We start from the raw sequence: 15928 nt of genomic DNA, 5'->3' as shown, positions 1-15928 counted from the left end.
GACGGGGTTTCACCATGTTGACCAGGATGGTCTCGATCTCTTGACCTCGTGATCCACCCGCCTCGGCCTCCCAAAGTGCTGGGATTACAGGCTTGAGCCACCGCGCCCAGCCAATTTTAATCTTTCTTAAGCTACTAGAAACATAATGAGGATACAACCTCTTAAAAACTATAACAATAAAATCTGTTTCTTTTTCCTCTTTTTTTTTTTTTTTTGAGACAGGGTCTTGTTTTTATCTCTCAGGCTGGGGTGCAGAGGCATGATCTTGGCTCCAGCCTTTCCAGGCTCAAGTCATCCTTCCACTTCAGCCCCCAAGGTAACTGGGACTACAGGCATGTGCCACCATGGCTGGCTAATTTTTGTATTTTTGGTAGAGATGGAGTTTTGCCATGTTGTCCAGGCTGGTCTTGAACTCCTGAAATCAAGCGATCCACCTGCCTTGACCTTCCAAATTGCTGGGATTACAGGCATGAGTGACCACACCTGGCCAATAAAATCTTACTGCTGAAAGCTTATCTAATATTCTGAAATAAAGGATTCTTTCATTGTTAAGATTAGTCATGCCTGGATAATTCAGTTCCATGATAGTATGGCACAGATAAAATCACAGTAGTTATATTGTAAACGTGAAAAAAAAAAAAAAGAACATTTCGGTTTAATTGCAAGTATATTTTTTATTTTAAAAAAGAAATGTTTTAAGTCAAGATTGCTGAGAAAACAGAATTAAGTAATTTGATCTAGACCATTTATCTTTAAGCTTCGCTAAAAACCTAAAGCTAGCATACTAAAATCTTATATGGTATATAAAAAACATATCCTAGTGCTCTGTCTTTACAATGGAAAAGTGTGTTTCAAAGCCAAGTGTCAGCCTAGAGCATACTGATTTAAAGATACCTGAATGAAGTGGTTTATAAGAAAAATGACGACAGAAGTATGGCTATGGCACCATTGAAAGGCACTAATACTTTGGGATGGTACTGATTTGAATTTCCACTTTGAACAACTTCACGGAAAATCAGAAAAGTATTACTGTAGGTTATTAAAGTACACATTGGTCCTTCAATTTGGAAGCTATGCATCTAAGAAAGCATCAAATTCCTTTACAAACTCACACAAGTTAGTCAGGCTTGAAAATCAGTTTGACACGGTTGTCTGAGGAAAGCAGTGCCTGGACAGTTGGTTGCTCCAAACCCCTACATACAGTATTTGGTTAAGGGTGGAGGGGTCTGTCAATAAATCAAAATGTTCGTGAGAAACTGCACATTACATTTGCAAAAACAATGTTACAGAAATATATTTAAGCTGCTCATGCCATATAGTCAACCACTGCATATAATGAATTCTCAAAACAGGTTTGGGTCTGGGCCTGGGTGCAATTTTTAGCATGTGTTCTGGTCCACAATAAAATGTCAAGGATGGCTCAAGCAAAGCACATTAAAACCTTCTGAAGCTTTTAAATGCATTCCACTATTCATTATTCAAACTACCTTTAAAATTTCCATTTTTACCATGTTCACACAAATACACTTATTTGCCTCATGTTATAACAAGAGATACTATGAAATCAATGAAACTTTAAGAGGGGAAATCCTAAAATAAATCAACATATACATTTTCCTTCTCACCTTTTTCAGGATGTTCTGGTTCTGGCTGATTACTACTGCTTGAGCTCACACTGGCATCAAAACCTGCTGGCGAGCTATTCCCTTCAGACTGGAGGTCCTGGAGCTCCCCGGCAACACTATCCACCTCAATTGTGCTATCAGTTTCACTCTTGATACTTCGAATCTCTTCTTGGTTTGGAGCCAGTGGTTCTGATACTGTTACAGAAGACTGCTGCCGGCTGCCTTCTGTTACAGTGACTGATGAAGGTGATTCAGGTGTAGTAGGAGGGGTATTTAGCACTGAATTACTGCCACTACTTGGAAATTCTGCTTTTCTGTCATTGACCTCTACTGTTTTTTCTTCAATTGGCTTACTATCGACACTGACTGGAGGTGGTTTATCTAGCTCTACAGTGGGTGAACAACTCTCCTCTTCGGCCACAGTCTGTAGTGACTCCTCTGCTGCCCCCTCCTCTGGGGCAGGATGGGGTGGGGAAGCTGCAGCCTCAGTATCAGAGTCTGAAAAAAGCTCTTTCAGTGTCTTTTTAGGCCACTGTCCCTGAATACTTGACCAGACATCTTTTCGATCTTTGGCCCTGCTGTTCTGAAGTCTTTCATCAGAATTATTTAAAAGTTTTATCCTTTTTTCTGCCACTTCTGAAAATCCTGAATAGAAACCAGTTGTCCGTAGAGATTTTCTTTTTTCCTCCAAACCATTGTATTTCTTAGTTGGTGTCATCTTTGTTTTTGATTTTTCTTCTTCATCTTCATCTGAAGAGCTGTTGCTACTGTTTTCCATGCAAAGTGATTCTTTGTTCTTGGCCTTCTCTTCCTTTTTGCCAGGTGAACCAGTTTTTAAACACTCTTCTGTATTGCAATACCTTCTTTTGCCACGTTTTATTTGTGGTTTTGAAGATTTATCTGTTGTGTCCTTCTTGACATCTTTTCTCTTTTTTGTGACTTCATCTTCTTCATAATCAGTATCTTCAGATAATACTTCTATATCTTTCCGTAATCTTTCTGGAGATTTTGACACTGATTTAGATATTACCAAATCTGCATGAACTTTGTTTTCTTCTAGCAAAGATGAATTGTTCTGTTCCTCTTTTGACATAAGATCATTTCTGGTGTGGGTCAAATGATCAATCTTAGATTCCTCTTTGCCATTATTATCAATGACCTGAGCACCTCTGTCATCTTCCTGCTCACTGTCTTCTGAACTTTCAGAAGCTACAAAATAAAAGAAAAAAAATGATGAGTATAAGAACACTAACAATGTTTTCTATGCACCAGAGACTATATATTTTAGCTCCTATGTATACAGCTACCCTAGGTTGCTGACTTTTATCTCTATGTTACATGCAAAGCAAAGAAATTGGGTTTCAAAGAGGTTAAGAGGCTCTTCCAATGATGGAAATGTTCTATTATGATCACAGTGGTGGTTTTAACACTGTACACTTTTTTTTAAACACTATACTATATACTTTTATCAAAACCCATCAAATTTTAAACACAAGTCATCAATTTTATGTAAATTATACTTCAATAAAGTCAATTATAAAAAAGAAAAAAGCTTCTCCAAGTTTATATATTTTTCTTATAATATGTCAAAAAAATAGTGAAGTCAGGATATAATCCCAGATTGTACTACCTCCAAGTTTATATTCTTATAAAATGATAGCCCTTACTCTGTCATCCAAGCTGGAGTGCAGTGACACAATCATAGCACACTTCAGCCTCAAACTCCTAGGCTCAAGAGATCCTCCCACCTTGCACTCCTGCGCAGCTGGGATCATGGGATCAAGCTACTACTGCACCTGGCCTCATTTTTCTTTCTTTCTCTTTTTTTTTGAGACAGGGTCTTACTCTGTCTCTCAGGTGCTATCATGGCTCACTGCAGCCTCAACGTCCTGGGCTAAAGTGATCCTCCCACCTCAGCCTCCTAAGTAGCTGGGGCTACAAGTATGTCACACCTGGCTAATTTTTTTTGTAGAGAAAGGGTCTTGCCATGTTGCCAAGGCTGGTCTTGAACTCATGTGCTCAAGCAATCTACCTACCTGGCCTTCCAAAGTGCTGGGATTACAGGCATAAGCCACCATACCTGACCAGCATCATTTTTCTTTTTTTTTTTTTGAGATGGAGTTTCGTTCTTGTTACCCAGGCTAGAGTGCAATGGCGTGGTCTCAGCTCACTGCAACCTCTGTCTCCTGGGTTCAAGCAACTCTCCTGCCCCAGCCTCCCCAGTAGCTGGGACTACAGGTACACGCCACCATGCCTAGCTAATTTTTGTATTTTTAGTAGAGACGGGGTTTCACCTTGTTGACCAGGATGGTCTCGATCTCTTGACCTCGTGATCTACCCGCCTCGGCCTCCCAAAGTGCTGGGATTATAGGCGTGAGCCACCGCGCCTGGCCCAGCTTCAATAATAATGAATATCCAAGAATTCTGTAAACAATGGATTTCCATGATGTTTTAAAGAATAGATATAATTAAGTAACTGCTAACTTATATAAAATTATGGAATTTACTGCTTCAGTGTGTTCATTCTAATAAATCATTTTATTATTTTAGGATAATATTTCCTGAGAACTTACTACATGCTGGTTACTTTGATATGCTTTGAACAGATCATCTATTCAATCCTCACAATAACCCTACGAGATACATGTTGTTATCAGCCTCACTTTATAGTTCAAGAGACTGGGGTTTTAAATAAATAAGAAAAACAAAAAACACAACCAAACAAAACAAAAAAGGAGACTGGGGGTTAGAGGTTAATCTAACCCCAAAAGCAGTTAAATCTAAGTCATTTAACTCCAGAACTTACAACCTTGACTACAGCTCTCTACTGAGAAATCCACGCATGTTCTTTAGCTAACTTTGTTAAATGTAAAACATAACTGATATAACTAAGATTGCTAAAACGTTTCATCTTTACAATGTGTTTCTGCATGGCTGATTTTTAATATTATCAAAACATTGTTAATAACAAATTTAGACTCATGATGAAAAAACAACAGGAGGAGAAAAATCTCTTCTTCCACTCCAGTGTTAACATCTGATAGTTATGGGGTCTTCTCTTACTATTAATAATATGCTAGTGAGTGTGAGTGTGAGTGTGTGTGTGTGTGTGTGTGTGTGTGTGTGTGTGTGTTGGAGTCTTACGCTGTCAGCTCACTGCAACCTCCTCCTCCCAGGCATGCCTCAGCCTCCCAAGCAGCTGGGACTACAGGCACAGCACCACCACACCCAGCTAATTTTCGTATTTTTAGTAGACATGGAGTTTCATCATTTTAGCCAAGCTGATCTCGAACTCTTAACCTCAAGTGATCTGCTCACCTCAGCCTCCCAAAGTGCTGGGATTATAGGCATGAGCCTCTGTGCCTGGCCTGTTACTTTATTTATAAAATTTATCCTCTATGAGCAATGAGGATTCTTTCTTATCAACACCCACATCTCCCCTCTACCATCCTCTCTCTATATAGCTATCTTTTGTTTTTACAATATAGTATTTATAACATATATATATGTGATTCCCTGCAGAAATAAGTAGTACATTTGATAAACTTCCTTTCTTATACAGCATTTTATTTTTCCAAGAGTTTCCAACTACTTTTCTGCATAATATATCTTTCCTTGTATGTCTTTCACATTATTTTATTTCATTAAATCAAACATTATATCTAATTTCCCCTTATTCACCCAATCTCTGTACCCTAGAGACCTATTTTCTGCAACAGCAACTGGGTGGTATCTCTCTGGGTCTGCTCTAACAGCTGTTATCCTGGGAATCCTCTTCACTGCTTTCTCTTGAGCTACATCCACTGTTAACTGAGTCTCAACATCTTCATGCTCCTTGGTTATCTCATCTGTATTACAGCTCATCATTGAGTAGTTACCTTAAAAAGGTACAGGGAATATAATTGTTTGTCCTTACATATCTGAATATATCCTTACCCTCAAACTTCATTGATTGAGAGTTTAACGAGGCACAGAATTCTAGGTTAAAACTTGTTTCCTTCAGACTTCTGAATGTACTGCTTCTTTACTAAAGGGGTTACAAACCATAACTTTCATTTGGGTTCTCATTCCTTTGTGGTCATTTTTTCATTCTTGGTATTTTATTTTATTTTTAAAGATGAGGTTTCATGATGTTGGCCAGGCTAGTCTTAAACTCCTGACCTCAGGTGATCCACTCACCTTGGCCTCCCAAAGTGCTGGGATTACAGGCGTGAGCCACTGAGCCCAGCCCATTCTTGATATTTTATAATTTCATAATAATCTACTATGGTATGACTATTAATTTACTAGGTACTTAGTGAGCAGTTTCAATTTAAAGATTTGTGTCTGTTAGTTCTGGAATTTTTCTTCTTTTAGTTAGTATTTCCTCTCCTTTGTTTTCTTTTCTTTCTTTTTTTTTTTTTTTTTTTAAACAGAGTATTACTCTGTCACCAAGCTGGAGTGCAGTGGCGCAATCTCGGCTCACTTGTAACCTCCACGTACCAGGTTCAAGCGATTCCCCTGCCTCAGCTTCCTGAGTAGCTGGGACTACAGGCATGTACCACCATGCCTGGCTAATTTTTTGTATTTTAGTAGAGACAGAGTTTCACCATGTTGGCCAGGATGGTCTTGATCTCCCGACCTCATAATCCGACTGCCTTGGCCTCCCAACGTGCCCGGATTACAGGTGTGAGCCACTGCGACCAGCCTCTCTCCTATATTCATAGTTCCCTCTTCCTAGATTAATATTCTATGTCACTTATTTTTTTCTAAAAAAGTTTTCTTTGCTGCTTTATGCTTTCTGAGGATTTCCTCCAATTTAAATTCTTAATACTCTAGGCCGGGCACGGTGGCTCAAGCCTGTAATCCCAGCACTTTGGGAGGCCGAGGCGGGTGGATCACGAGGTCAACAGATCGAGACCATCCTGGTCAACATGGTGAAACCCCGTCTCTACTAAAAATACAAAAAATTAGCTGGGCATGGTGGCGCGTGCCTGTAATCCCAGCGACTCAGGAGGCTGGGGCAGGAGAATTGCCTGAACCCGGGAGGCGGAGGTTGCGGTGAGCTGAGATCGCGCCATTGCACTCCAGCCTGGGTAACAAGAGCGAAACTCCGTCTCAAAAAAAAAAAAAAAATTCTTAATGCTCTAATACATTTTTTTTTTAAACAGAGTCTAGTTCTGTCACCCAGGCTGTAGTGCAGTGGTGCAGTCTTGGCTCACTGCGACCTCTGCCTCCCGGGTTCAAGCAATTCTCCTGTCTTAGCCTCCCAAGTAGCTGGGACTACAGGCACACGCCTGGCTAATTTTTGTATTTTTAGTAGAGACGGGGTTTCACCTTATTGGTCAGGCTGGTCTCAATCTCCTAACCTCCTCAGGTAATCCACCTGCCTTGGCCTCCCCAACTGCCAGGATTATACAGTGAGCCACTGTGCCCGGCCTAATTTAGACTTTTTTTTTTTTTTTTTGAGATGGAGTCTTGTCCTGTCGCCCAGACTGGAGTACAATGGCTCGATCTTGGCTCACTATATAACCTCTGCCTCCCAGGTTCAAGCAATGCTCCTGCCTCAGCCTCCTAAGTAGCTGGGATTACAGGCGTGCACCACCACGCCCGGCTCATTTTTCTATTTTTGGTAGAGACGGGGTTTCACCATGTTGGCCAGGCTGGTCTCAAACTCCTGACCTCATGATCTGCCCACCTTGGCCTCCCCCAAAGTGCTCGGATTACAGGTGTAAGCCACTGTAACCAGCTCTAATTTAGATTTTTAACTACAAGTCTTTCTTGTGTTCTTTGTTCCTTTTTCACTGCCTCTTATTCTTGGTGTGGTTTTTTTGTTTGTTTTTTGAGATGGAGTTTCACTCTTGTCGCCCAGGCTGGTGTGCAATGGTGCAATCTCCACTCTTTGCAACCTCCGACTCCTGGTTTCAAGCAATTCTCCTGCCTCAGCCTCCTAAGTAGCTGGGAACTACAGGCATGTGCCACCACACTCAGCTTATTTATTTATTATTTATAGTAGAGACAGGGTTTCGCCATCTTGGCCAGCCTGGTCTTGAACTCCTAATCTTAGGAGATCCACCCACCTCAGCCTCCCAAAGTGCTGAGATCACAAGCGTGAGCCACTGCACCTGGCCAACCAGCTAATTTTTGTATTTTAAGTAGAGATGGGGTTTCACCATGTTGACCAGGATGGTCTCGATCTCTTGACCTCGTGATCCACCTGCCTCGGTCTCCCAAAGTGCTGGGATTACAGGCTTGAGCCACCGCGCCCGGCCTTTTTTTTTTTGATGGAGTTTTCATTCTTGTTGCCCAGGCTAGAGTACAATGGGGCAATCTCTGCCTTACCACAACCTCTGACTCCCAAGTTCAAGCAATTCTCCTGCATCAGTCTCCCAAGTAGCTAAAACTACAGGCATGCGCCACCACACCTGGCTAATTTTTTTGTATTTTTAGTAAAGACAGGGTTTCTCCATGTTGGTCAGGTTGGTCTTGAACCCCCGACCTCAAGTGATCCACCCACCTGCCTTGGCTTCCCAAAATGCTGGGATTACAGATGTAAGCCATGTTTATTCTGTGCCCAGTTTATTCCTGTTTTACAGATACTGTAGGTTCTCTGAGATTAACAGGAGATGATTAAGAATGGCCTACTAAAACTTGATTGGGATTACTGTTGGTAGGATTTATTAACTGATAGGCTTTATTTGATTCATCCGGGATCTCCTTTACTCTAGGGGATTTCCACTGCCAGAATGTGGAAGATTATTCTCCAGAGACATTCAATTTCTCCACAGAACTCCAACTACCATTCTACGTCTAGTTTTGTTCCCAACCCATCTCAGGCCAAGAGGATAGAATCTTAGCTGTCTGTGTTCTGTACCCACAAGGGGCATCCCATTTTTATGTATACATATACATGCAAATATGCATTTATATGATGATCATTAATTAACTGGGCATATTTGAAATGTTTTTTTTTTTTTTTTTTTTTGGGACGGAGTTTCGCTCTTGTTACCCAGGCTGGAGTACAATGGCACGATCTCGGCTCACCGCAACCTCCGCCTCCCGGGTTCAGGCAATTCTCCTGCCTCAGCCTCCTGAGTAGCTGGGATTACAAGCATGCGCCACCATGCCCAGCTAATTTTTTGTATTTTTAGTAGAGACGGGGTTTCACGGTGTTGACCAGGATGGTCTCGATCTCTTGACCTCGTGATCCACCCGCCTCGGCCTCCCAAAGTGCTGGGATTACAGGCTTGAGCCACCGCGCCCGGCCTTGAAATGTCTTCAATTTGACCTGGGGCCAAAAATAAAATAAAATTTACTGAGGAAAAGAGAAAATATGAAGAGAACACTTAAAATGTTACAAGTATGCAAATATGATGCTGACTGTTGAACTGTCCGTAATAGGAAAAATATGGTAAATAACCAAAATGTCTTTTTGTCAGGAACTAATTACATAAGTTATGATATATCTGTTCAGTAGATATGGATGTGCTGATTTGGAAAGATCTGTAAGTTATATTACTAAGTGGGGGGAAAAACAGTTAATAATATGTTAATGATACCATCTATAAAAAAACTGCACACATGTGAGTGTATATTACGTATGTAGTATATATATGTTGTTTTGGAACATTTTATATATGTTATATGTATGTGTGTGTATATATATGCACACACACTCATATGTGTCATATATATGGTATATAAATTCAATTTCTGAAATGATATAAACCTACAAAAATTGGGGGACATAAGAGAGAAAAGCAACACAATTTGCAAGTCAGAAAGCAGATAAATGAATGAATTGACACCAAAGGTGGATAAATCTCATACCAGCAGTGAGGAAAGCCAAGAACCAACCCAGTTTCCCATAGAAACCTCAATAATTACTGACTGCAGTGGATCATGAGGTCAGGAGTTCAAGACCAGACTGGCCAACATGGTGAAACCCTGTCTCTACTAAAAAATACAAAAATTAACTGGGCTTGGTGGCTCGTGCCTGTAATCCCAGCTACTTGGGAGGCTGAGGTAGGAGAATTGCTTGAATCAGGACCTGGGAGGCGGAGGTTGCCAATCTCGGAGTGCAAACTCGGAGTGAGCCGAGATTGCACCACTGCAGTCCAGGCTGGGCTACAGTGCAAGACTCCATCTCAAAAAAAAAAAAAAAAAAAAAAAAAAAGTTACTGCCCTAGAGCCTACGAAAATAAAAAAGGGCAAGTAGGAGCCTCATACAAGAAGCACTGGGTGAAGACTGAAAAGTACTTAGTTGCCTAGATCCCCGCACCTCATTTCAGGTTGCAAGGTGACTGCCCTTCTAGAGCTTTATTCTCTGTAGATGGTAAGAGAGGGCTCCTAGCCTGGGAGATGCTTAACAACTGTTGAAGGCACAGGTACAGATGTAATGCTGAAATTTGGGGGATCCATAAACATATCTATACTAAACACTAAGACTCTCACAAACCACTCTGTTCTTCAACTAGATCTTAGAATACTGGAAACCATTTTCTTACCCTTCAGTCAAGAGATTGGAACTCTTTTCTCTGGAAGCCAACTAGTCTAAGATAAAAATATCTATAGACTTCATATTATGAATTCCCTAAAAAATGGCCAAACGGATCACCCAACAGTTCAACTTAAGGTCAACAAGTCCCAACCATATGGTGACAATTTCCAAATCAGTTTAGTCTTTCCTTCATAATCCTAAGACAGAAAGGAAAAAAATTCTTAATAGGGAAAAGCTTACAACAACAACAAAACCGAAAAAAGGAAATGAGAGGTAACTGACCATGCAAAGAAGAAAAGAAAAAGAACAAAAAAAAATATAAAATCCTTCAAAAGATCAAAATAAGAAAGGTTTTATGTCCACCTACAAGAACAGAGTGGTACAAAAACCCACAGAAAATAGAGCTCTTAAAAAAAATTAAAACTAGTTTAAATCAAAAATTAAAATGTTCATTGAAAAATTAAACATTACAGCAAAAAGTCAACAAAAGGATTAAAAGACAAAGCAGACAGAATTTCAAAGAAATTAGAGGAAAAAGACACAAATAAATAAAAAGCAAGAAATTAAAAGGTGAGCATATTAGAGCATATTACAGAAGGTACAATATCAAATAATGGCTGGCCAAAGAAAGATAACAGCCAAGTGCAGTGTCATGCACCTGTAACTCCAGCTACTCAGCTAACTTGGAGGCTGAGGCAGGAGGACTGCTTGAGCCCAGAAGTGTGAGAACAGGGCTGAACATAGTGAAACCCTGCTGCAATTAAAGAAAAAATCTGGGAAGGCAGGACAGTGGCCCATGCCTGTAATCCTAGCACTTCGGGAAGCTGAGACAGGAAGATTGCTTGAGCTCAGGAGATTGAGACCAGCCTGAGCAACATAGTGACACCTCATCTCAAAAATAACAATACTTTATTTGTTAAAATAATAATAATTAATTAAAAATTAAAAAGAGAACAGTAAAGTGCAGGAGGGGAAATAATCAACGAAATCATTGAAGAAAATTGCCTAGAATAGAAAGACACAAGATGCAAGTTCTAAAGAGTCTGGCAAGTACACATCACAGGGGATGAAAACATATCCACACAAGGCCAAAGAAAGAGAACAGTCAAGTGTACTATGGATATAACTGTTCCTTGCTTTGGCCTTGTGTAGATGTATTTCACAGTGAAATGTTAGGACATTAAAAACAAAGATTCAAGATTCCTAGCCGGGCATGGTGACTCATGCCTATAATCCCAGCACTCTGGGGGGCTGAAGTGGGTGGATCACTTGAGGTCAGGAGTTCGAGTCCAGCCTGGCCAACATGGCAAAACCCCACCTCTACTAAAAATACAAAAATTAGCCAGGTGTGGTGCCAGGTACCTGTAATCCCAGCTACTGGGAGGACTGAGGCAGGAGAATTACTTGAACCTAGGAGGCAGAGGTTGCAGTGAGCCGAGATTGTGCCACTGCACTCCAGCCTGGGCAACAGAGTGAGGCTCCAGCTCACGGAAAGGAAAAAGGAAAGGAAAAAGGAAAGGAAAAAGGAAAGGAAAGAGGAAAGGAAAGAGGAAAGGAAAAAGGAAAGGAAAAAGGAAAGGAAAGGAAAGAGGAAAGGAAAGAGGAAAGGAAAAAGAAAAGGAAAAAGGAAAGGAAAAAGGAAAGGAAAGGAAAGAAAAGAAAAAGAGAGGAAAAAGCAAAAAATAAAACAAGTTACACACAAAGAATCAGGAATTGGAAGAGCTCTGGACTTCACAGAAGCAACACTGGAAGCAAAAAGCAATTCAACACTGCCAATAAAATACTGAAGGAAAAACTTCCAACCCAGCCAAACTATGAATAAAGATATTTGCAAAAATAAATACAGATATTTAAATACAGCCAATCTCTAAAAATTTCCTCTCATGCACTTGTTCTTAAGAAGCTACTAGAGAATATGCTCCACCAAAATGAAAGTATGAGGGTGGGAAGAAACTTGAGATATCAAAAGCAAAGAATCCAAGAACTACATTAAAGGAGATCCCTAGAATGGGATCTCCCTAGGAAAATAGCTGTGCAACAGATGTAGAGGGAAACCAGTCCAGACTAGAGCAGTGTTATTTCCACAGAAAGTCATACTGCAGGCTATTATCACTAAGCTACCTGGCTGCCTCTGTGTAGTCTTTGAATGCCTCAGTGAACCAGACTAGATTTTAAAATCTATATTTATCTTGTTTCAACTATATGTCAATGAAATTCCAGCTCTCCCTTCCATGTCTTATGTGCCACTACCTAGATCAGCTAATGACATCATTTTATCCAGCAGAAACATTCTGACCTACTTGTGAAAAACAGGTATAAATCGCCATAAGCCTAGAATGAGAATATATAGAGTAGTCTAATACTATGAGCACAAGCCCGCATGACATACACTGTTAATGTGTCAGATAGTCTTTTTTTTTTTTTTTCTTGTAAGATGGAATTTCACTCTTGTTGCCCAGGCTGGAGTGCAATGGCATGATCTCGGCTCACTGCAACCTCCACCTCCGGGGTTCAAGTGATTCTCCTGCCTTAGCCTCCTCAGTAACTGGGAGTACAGGCACCCACCACCACACCTGGTTAATTTTTTTGTATTTTTTTTTAGTAGAGATGGGGTTTTACCATGTTGGCCGTGCTGGTCTCAAACTCCTGACCTCAGGTTATCCAACCGCCTCAGCTTTCCAAAGTGCTGGGATTACAGGCATGATGAGCCACTGTGCCCAGCTGAATATGTCAGATATTCTAACTGTAGTGGACCCCTATGTTTACTAGAACTGGCTTATGACCTTGTTCAACTAAATTCTCTAGAGGGGTTTTTGTAAACTCTCAGAGAAGCTAAATCTGAAATCAGAGTATGACTCAGAATCTCTATTCAGAAAACATTCTCAGAAAGCCTTTATCTGAGCCTTCTAATAAAGCTAGGCTTATGCTTGTTACTCAGTTTTTTTTTTTATTTTTTGAGACCAAGTCTCGCTCTGTTGCCCAGGCTGGAATGCAGTAGCCTGATCTTGGCTCACTGCAACCTCCACCTCCCAGGTTCCAGCAATTCTCCTGACTCAGCCTCCCCAGTAGCTGAAATTACAGGCGTGTGCCACCACACAAGCCTAATTTTTGTATTTTTTAGTAGAGATGAGGTTTCACCATATTGGTAAGCTGGTTTCGAACTCCTGACCTCATGATCCACCCGCCTCGGCCTCCCAATGTGCTGGGATTAGAGGTGTGAGCCACCGCGCCCAGCTGTTACTCAGTTTTTAAAAAACTAAAAAGCAGGCGAGGTGCGGGGGCTCACACCTATAATCCCAACACTTTGGGAGGCCGAGGCAGGTGGACTGGATTGCTTGAGTCCAGGAGTTTGAGACCAGCCTGGGCAACATGGTGAAACCCCATCTCTACAAAAAATACAAAAATTAGCCTGGCATGGTGGCACACGCCTGTAGTCCAGCTACTTAGGAGGCTGAGGTAGAAGGATCGGTTGAGCCCAGGAGGTAGAGGCTTCAGTTAAGTCATGATAGTACTACTGCACTCCAGCCCAAGTAACAAGAGTGAGACCCTGTCTCAAAAACAAAAACAAAACAAAACAAACAGAAAACAACCCTATAAAATGAAGTAAAATAAAAATTACTTAGGAATATAAATATAGATAATTCAATTCTGAAGAAAAGTAAAGTAAGGATTACACAAAAGTTCAGAGTATAATTACTTCTGGGAGGAGACATACTACATATTTTTAAGTAAATAGTACTTGATTGCTACTGTGGAGACATACTAGTATCCATATTATTCCTGTTTTTTAAGCTATACATGTATTTTCCATGTACTATTCTCATGTCAAATACATTGGAAATTTTTTTAAAAATCAATTTTTAAATATTACCCTCATTAGTACAGTGGTGAGTAAACTAATAAAAATATTGTACAGTATTTGGTTTATAAAATAATGAGATAATGGAAACACACATCCACAGTAAGAGACAGTTAACTAGCTTCTATTACTTTCAAAATAAGTAAAAATGAAACCTCCTTTAAGTTATGAGAAATGTTGGCCGGGCGCGGTGGCTCACGAGGTCAAGAGATCGAGACCATCCTGGTCAACATGGTGAAACCCTGTCTCTACTAAAAATACAAAAAAAATCAGCTGGGCATGGTGGCGCGTGCCTGTAATCCCAGCTACTCAGGAGGCTAAGGCAGGAGAATTGCCTGAACCCGGGAGGCGGAGGTTGCGGTGAGCCGAGATCACGCCATTGCACCCCAGCCTGGGTAACAAGAGTGAAACTCCATCTCAAAAGAAAAAAAAAAAAAAAAAAAAAAAAAAAAAAAAAATATATATATATATATATATATATATATATATATATTTTTATGGAGATACATTCTTTTATCTCATAAATCAGATATGTTCCTTTCCCTGCCAGTCAGATTTCAAAATTCTCCCCCTTCGATCCTCATTGCTTTTATTATCTACACTTCCTTCTGTCTTAAATACTAAGCAATAATACCATCATAAGAGGTCACGTCCAGGTGCAGTGGCTCTTCTCTGTAATGCTAGCACTCTGGGAGGCTAAGACAGGCAGACTGCTTGAGCTCAGCAGCTAAAGCCCAGCCTGGTCAACAGGGTGAAACCCTGTCTCTAGAAAAAATATAAATACCAGCCAGGCATGATGGCACGTGCCTATAGACCTAGCTCCTTGGGAGGCTGAGATGTGAGGATCTTTAGAGCCCGGGAGGTTGAGGCTGAAGTGAGCTGAGATTGCACCACTGCACTCCAACCTAGGTTACAGAGTGAGATCCTGTCTCAAAAAAGAGAGATCATAATAGTCATAATCAGGGCAAACAAAGTTTGGTGTCCTTTACAATAACTTGCCAGTATAATTTTATGGTCTGATGTTATATAACACAAACTGTGCTTTACACTGCAACAGAAAGGAGGTACCAAAATAAAGGTAATACTACTAAAAGCTGAGTATTAAATGTTAACCAAAATTTTATAGTGCCCTTGGATCTACCAATAACAAAAATTTCCAGGCCTCAATCAATAGCTGAATTTATTTCAAGTACAGTTTAAACATCCAAAATCCAAAATCCAAAAGACTCCAAAATCTGAAACTTTTTAAGTGCTGACATGATTCTCAAAGGAAATGCTCACTGGAACATTTCAGATTTAGAATTTTCAGATTTGCCTTGTGGAATGGGTAAGCTTAATGCAAATATCACAAAATCAAAAAAAAAAAAAAAAAACTGAAATCCACAACATTTCTGGGTCCAGGAATTTTAGTTAAGAGATACACAACCTGTAATAATAGAGCAAACAAAATTCTGATCAAAAAAATAGTAGTCGGTGATGTCACTGAATTACCTTTATAGGATCTGACTCATATAAACTAAAATAAAATACTTGCATGCAACAGAATGACTGTTAGGTTTACCTTGAAGTCCATTAAGGATCGAAGTAATTTCTATGGATTTAATATGAGCAGTATCAGAGTTTTTGGCATCAGCAAGATCCAGTTTTGATACCATTTCAGGAGATGGATTTGTCTGAAACGGTGGTTTGGACAAGCGCCGAAGTTTACAGTTTTTTGGAGAGTATTTTTCATCTTTGTCTTTTTCTTTGTCTAATTTATTCTAGGTTAGGGAAAAAAAGTATCTTGTGTCAAACAAATTTATCATGAGGCATTTATTAGAAACAATGTTAATATCCATTTTTAACTCGAAGTTACAGAATATGCTGTTAAATATTTAACATAAAAAGAAAGAATTTAAGAAGCCCCTCAAAACAGCCAAAGATTTTTAAAACTACTTAACAAAATACTATAGGATGAGCAAAAAG

At 40.0% G+C, this 15928-nt stretch overlaps 1 protein-coding gene across 7 annotated transcripts in view; it reads right to left on the bottom strand.

Annotated features, from left to right (window-relative positions):
• ARID4B (AT-rich interaction domain 4B) overlaps window positions 1-15928 on the bottom strand; it is a 174087-nt gene that overhangs the window by 16262 nt on the left and 141897 nt on the right. For all 7 annotated transcript variants that reach the window (XR_004257943.1, XM_032242303.1, XM_032242302.1 and 4 more), the window contains 2 exons: window positions 15525-15723; window positions 1626-2834 (listed from right to left, as the gene is read on the bottom strand). Coding sequence is in view for 6 of the 7 variants with exons in the window: in XM_032242303.1 (XP_032098194.1) it covers window positions 1626-2834; window positions 15525-15723 (1408 nt within the window). In the remaining variant the exon portion in view is untranslated. The remainder of the gene's footprint in view (window positions 1-1625; window positions 2835-15524; window positions 15724-15928) is intronic.

The sequence above is a fragment of the Sapajus apella genome, unplaced genomic scaffold, assembly GCF_009761245.1.
Source record: "Sapajus apella isolate SASKATOON/1434 unplaced genomic scaffold, GSC_monkey_1.0 scaffold49, whole genome shotgun sequence".
NCBI lineage: Eukaryota > Metazoa > Chordata > Mammalia > Primates > Cebidae > Sapajus > Sapajus apella.
Note: the sequence above shows the minus strand (reverse complement) of the source record. Positions and strands in the feature narration are given on the sequence as shown.